The 5,834-nt window shown below is 44.1% G+C and overlaps 1 protein-coding gene across 1 annotated transcript; it reads right to left on the bottom strand.

The window, feature by feature from the left end:
* Nucleotides 1-1,504: 1,504 nt before the first annotated feature.
* On the bottom strand, nt 1,505-2,622 carry LOC308411407 (neurogenic differentiation factor 2-like; the record flags this gene model as incomplete). Its single annotated transcript, XM_080905282.1, has 1 exon — nt 1,505-2,622. One exon carries the CDS (start codon nt 2,620-2,622, stop codon nt 1,558-1,560), a length of 1,065 nt encoding a protein of 354 aa, XP_080761408.1. The 3' UTR covers nt 1,505-1,557.
* Nucleotides 2,623-5,834: the final 3,212 nt, after the last annotated feature.

Raw genomic sequence — 5,834 nt, 5'->3', positions numbered from 1 at the left:
AGAAAATATGGAACCAAAAATTTGATTTGAAAATAAAATACAGTGCAATGGCTCACTTAGAAGAGCAACGGTAATATGTATGAATAGAAGTAGAAAATTAAATAAGAAAAAGTCCGATTCCAATGTCATTTATTTATTTATTTATTTTTATTTTTTTGTTTATTTATGTTTTTTATTTTAAAGTTGAACATTGTGGCCAGCCCATTTTCAGATTCGTGTTTATTCCTGTGTGTGTGTGTGTGTGTGTGTGTGTGTGTGTGTGTGTGTGTGTGTGTGTGTGTGTGTGTGTGTGCGCGCGCGCACCCGTGCGTGCAGCAACAGTGCTGATGAACATACAGTGTCCTTCTGGGCCTACTTGCCTCGCTCTGTGGCCTCGTTAGATTTTGCATAGACGCAGAAACGATTGATTTGCTGTAGAACAGATTCTTCTAAAGCAGGGGTGCTCAATACGTCGATCGCGATCGACCAGTCGATCGCAAAGGTAGTATTGGTAGATCGCATGGCATTAAAAAAATAGATGCCAGCCTATCATCCATCCCGTCACTTGATTGATACAGGGAAGCCAGTCAGATGACAGCAGATTTTTTCTGACGCTTAGGTCGCTGCGCATGCGCAAACAGCGGCGCGAAGTGTAGTAAAACTGACAAGCTAGTCAGCGAGTTAACTCCAATTTTTAGCTCTCGGTTTTTTCTCTTAAACCTGGCCGTCAGCAGCTACTGTCCGGACTATGCATCCCTGGCTGATTCAATTCAGTGCAAGTCATCAGAGTAAACTCAGGTAATGACAAAAAATTTACATAGTTAATTGTGTTGTGAAATATTGGATATTGCGGTTATGCATGTATATACATTGTAGATATAAAGAATCCTCAATATATTTATAAATAAGTATATGTTTTGGATTTTTGTAGTGGGTAGATCATTTTGACTTGGTCATTTTATAAGTAGCTCACATGCGGAAAAAGTGTGAGCACCCCTGTTCTAAAGCAACCCAACAAGTACAGTTCTCAGGATTTTTCCCTCTGTTTTCGTCTGGATTTAATTATTTCTCAAAAAACCCCAAACAAACAATCAAACACATCTTTCCAAATGTGATGTCGTTTTGCTCGGTTATTCATGTATTTTATTAGAAAACCATCGCAAATATCAGGGTAGAGCTGTAGCCAGTGATGTAGTGGTGAATAAATTAGTGCGTAAACTTTGACTCCCAGCCATGAAAATACAGACAACCACCAATACAAAGACAAACCACAGATTAAAATTATGAACAATGTAAAATTCCATTTTCCTCATTAGTCTTGATTTGTTTGTCAAATTTCCGCTTAGAGATAGAAACATTGCGCAAAATAACACTTTGCAGGTTAGGTATACTACCTTCCACTACATCTCTGACTATAGCAAAAACATGTTTTAAGACAGAACAAATTAAAAGAACAACACTAATGACAACAAGTGGAGGATTTCCCCCAGAATGCCTAAATCCTGGCGGGTAAGCTTGTCAAAAAGTGTGCCGTGGATAGATTGTTGATTGCAAGGGGACGCACGATAGGCTTGTCGTCTAATTGTGAAAAAACGCGTTCAGTTCATCATAGACGGGGGCCCGTTCGTGGTGTATGTGCATGTCGTGGTAAGGCAGGACGTTTTCAGTATGAATACCGCTCCGGGTCCCCGAGGAGCCAAACACCAGGTTGTGGGCCCCAGCGGGTCTGGAGCCGGGCAGACCGGAGTAATGCATAGAATAGTGGTACCCCTTCTCGTTGTCGGGGGACGCAGAGCCTTGATGCTTCAGGGAAAAGTTGCCATTGATGCACAGAGGCGGACTGAGAGGCCCCTCATATTCGGGACTGTTATACTCCGGGGATCCGCTCCCGCCATACAGTGAGTCGTAAGTTGAGCAATAGCCGTGTGTCCTCAGCGGGTGCGAGTTCGAGCCCGGTTGGCAGTGGGGGCTAGACAGACGCGCGCACTGGTAAGGGTAGGAATGCATGGAGAAGGAGCCTGACCCATACCTGCCCCCCTCCTGGCACTGTTGCTCAGTGAGGAAGTTGCGGGAGTTCAGCTGGAGGCATCCAGCCACCAGGTTGGTTGTAGGCTGGGAGAGACCCTTGCACAGCGTCTGGACGTAGGACACAAGGTCAGGCCTTTTCCCAGAGCGTAATATCTCAGACAGGGCCCAGATATAGTTTTTGGCCAATCGTAACGTCTCAATTTTGGACAGTTTTTGTGTTTTGGAGTAGCAGGGCACCACTTTACGCAGATTGTCCAGAGCAGAGTTCAGGTCATGCATGCGATTGCGTTCTCTAGTATTTGCTTTCATCCGCCGCATCTTGGAGCGCTCGACCCTGGCTTGGGTCATTTTGCGTTTTTTGGGGCCCCGTTTCTTGGGCCTGTCTCCCTCCGTGTCCTCTCCGTCGTCCTCTTCTTCCACTTCGTCGTCCTCGTCGTCTTCCCCATCGTGTTCTGAGTGAGTCCGACTGCCTCCTCTTAGACCAGAGACCTCCATGCCGTCCTGGGTGTCCTGATCCTCCTCTTTGATCTTGTCGCTGTCGCTGTCTTCGGCCCAGTCGGAATATTTTTGTACGTCGGGAAGCAGCGAAGGATCACTGAAAAGCCTCGTTAACATTGTGGATCTAGAGGGGAAGGAATATATCGAAAATTAGGCCTCGGAATCACAAGACATTTTGTGTGGGCGCTGCAGATTGCGTGACAGCGAAGAAATTTCAGATACAATGGTTCCACAAAAACCCTAAATCAAACAAACAAACAAAAACTTCCTTTATCGCACTTCACAATAAAAAATTCAGATATTTGGCTTATTTTAGGATTATATAAACTCCCGAGGATGTATTATATTTAAGGTTATTGCTAAATTGTTGTTGTCCCAGAAAAAATGACAAATGCGTAAATTTGGGGAAAGAGTAAAAGTGAAAGAAAACCCTCAAATCCTTAGGCTGGGCTACAGCCAGACGGATCCCCATTTAATTCCCTGCTGTCAGTCGTATGCCCTGACGCGTCCTATCGCAGCGGGTCCCAGCGGCAGGGGCCACATTACAGGTCCCATGGGGGCCCCCACTTTCACTCCTCCTGACGCCCATATACACTCCTGGCTGCATTCCAGCACCTCTGCTCATGGTAAGCAAGGCAAAGACGATTTTATGTAATTGATTTTGTCTGATCATATATACATTTATATATATATGAGAAAAAGGGAAACGGAACACAAAAAATCCGTTTTTAAAACATATCAGATCAATGAAAATAATACTAATCATAGTAAAAGTACACAAAATACTGTCACTATCATTATAATACCTTATTATTAACCGTTAACAATTAATCATTAATGACACTTGCTGACTGTAACGTCTGAAAAACGAAACGAAAACGATCAGCCTACCACTTGATTAGCAAATGCAGTCCCATCACAGAAAAAGAAACACCCAGAAACACGGTGATCTTTGACAGATTCAATAAGGCTCCACTGGCTTCCTCCCTGACACGTTCCACTTCCGAGCTATTATTATAGTGCAGCAGCAGATAGACTTGCAGCTCATGGTAAGGTAGGCTGTGGTGGTTGGTTAATTATCTCGGGGGGTGTGCCAGGGGCAAAATCTAGTTTTTAAATCTCAGGCTCAGGAGGTTTGCTCAATTAGAAGCAAAAACACAACATCGTTTAATTAACAGACCGTGCAGCTTACATGAAATAGATTTCACACATAATTCAGTATGCACGAGTGCACGATTTCAAAGCACTTTTTAGTCAGCGATAACCTTTACAGATGGAAATCGCGTGTATCGTTTTAGCCCTCGTTAAATATAAAAAAATCAAGTCGTGAAATGGCCTCTCTTGCAAAGCCTCCTGCCCCTCCACTGAAAAAGGCTCTGTTTATGGTTCAAACCATGTTTTGGAGAGATAGATTGTTGAAGATAAAACTGGACAAACAGAGATAAATCATGCCGCAGACTGCCTGTCACAGTCAATGGCGTTGTCCCACCCTTTCATTTGCTCCGAGACTGAACGTGCAAATCATCGACAAAATCATCAATAAATCTCCCATTAAGTTCGAGGACGTCCTCCATCAAGGTACCGGAGCCGATTTATAAAAACAAATCTTCCACGGAAATGTCTCACACTCATTGTCTTTTGTTTGTCAGATTCAAGGTCCAGACGCAGGAATCTCTAAATCAAATTAGTGTCCGATGTGATCTATTTACAGCCCGTGCGCTGTGATCAGGGCTGCTCCAGTCCTCGGAACCGCTCCTGTAAATGATCATAAAGCAGTGAAATCGGGATCAGGAGACGCTTGGCTTTTTGACTTGAGCGCGTTAGGCTGTCTGATTTATGATAATCCAGCTAGTTTGGGATGTTTGAAGTTGAAGGGCAAGCCGAGCAGGTGAGAGAGTGAGGAGCTATTTTGTGCAAATGCGCCCGCATTGGTATCCAACAAAAAGGCAAACACGAAAATTGCACGTTAATGCGTGACTTTTTTTTTTATTAGATTGGGTTTCAAAGCGTGCCATCACCGGCATTGTGCTTTTAATCTAGTGGATCGATCCCAACATACCAGAGCAAAGTCACTGACACTGGAGGCGACTATACATTTACATTTTTATCTGTAGAATAGACCTTTACAATAAAATGTATGTGCAATAAATGTGTTTAATTCACCTCTAACATTTATTAAAAGTTAATTCTGACAATATATCCAAACACCTGGAATTAAAATGCATTTAATTTATAGATTAAATTTCTCCTACATTTTGCACGGACACTTCAGCAACACTGATAGTTTTTTTTTTCTAAGCCTGTATTTTTTTGTTCCAACTTACCTCGGCTCGAGCTCTTCGCAGGGGATGGGAGGAGAAAAAAAAACGCTCTTTACTTTCAGACCATCTTCAGGGACCACACGAGCGAGCGAACCACCGCTCTGTATCAGAGTATAGGTGCAGGAAGCGCGCGTCTTTCTTCACTGGTGCTGACGTTAAGCGGTGCCGCTCTCCCAGCACGCGCGCCCGAATAAGTGGAGCTTGTGAACGAACGTGCGTCTTGGCTGTGTCTTTGTGTATACGTGTGAGTGACTGAGTGAGTAAGTGAGCATGTATGCATGTGTGTGTATGTGTGTGTGTGTGCGTGTGGCAATCGTGAGCTACCGGGGACGGGGTTACATACCAGCTATGGCTGTGATGCCAGCGCCCATATGGCTGGCACGTCACCGGCAAGAGCCATCACATGAGAGCCCGGTGATTGACATGCGCCCGCATTCGGAGAGATTTGCCCTCCCGGGGGAAAGAGAGACACACAGAGAGAAAGAGAGAAAGAGAGAGAGAGAGAGAGAGAGAGAGAGAGAGAGAGAGAGAGAGAGAGAGAGAAGCAGGAGGAGGTAGATGTGATGGTGGTGGTGGAGGAGGAGGAGGAGGACTTCGCCATCTGTCACCGCGCTAGCGCTCACACAGCCAGAAAAAAAGGAGGAAAAACAGAAGAGAGAGGGAGAAAATAAAATGGTGGAACAACAAAACTCATCATTGTTGACCTGTGCTGCTGTTTCAAGACATGTAAGCTACTTTTTTTTAAATTCAAACCTGTGAAATTTGGTAATCCCCTGCCAAACTCACGACTCGGCGTTTAATACAATATAACGGAGAGCTGCACAAATATCCCCGCACTTACCACGAAAAAGGTGATATTAAAAGGGCTAAAGACAATTAAGTATGTGAAGTCATATCAGAAAACCCACTGATGCTAATTCCATATATTATGGTAGTCATCACACTTCAGCATCACCCATGAAGGATATACTCTTATAAAAATGTGGAATAAGTGGCAATACAGTGGGT

The sequence above is a fragment of the Rhamphochromis sp. 'chilingali' genome, assembly GCF_963969265.1.
Source record: "Rhamphochromis sp. 'chilingali' genome assembly, chromosome: 15".
Classification (NCBI taxonomy): domain Eukaryota; kingdom Metazoa; phylum Chordata; class Actinopteri; order Cichliformes; family Cichlidae; genus Rhamphochromis; species Rhamphochromis sp. 'chilingali'.
This window is presented reverse-complemented; position numbering and strand designations above follow the sequence as displayed.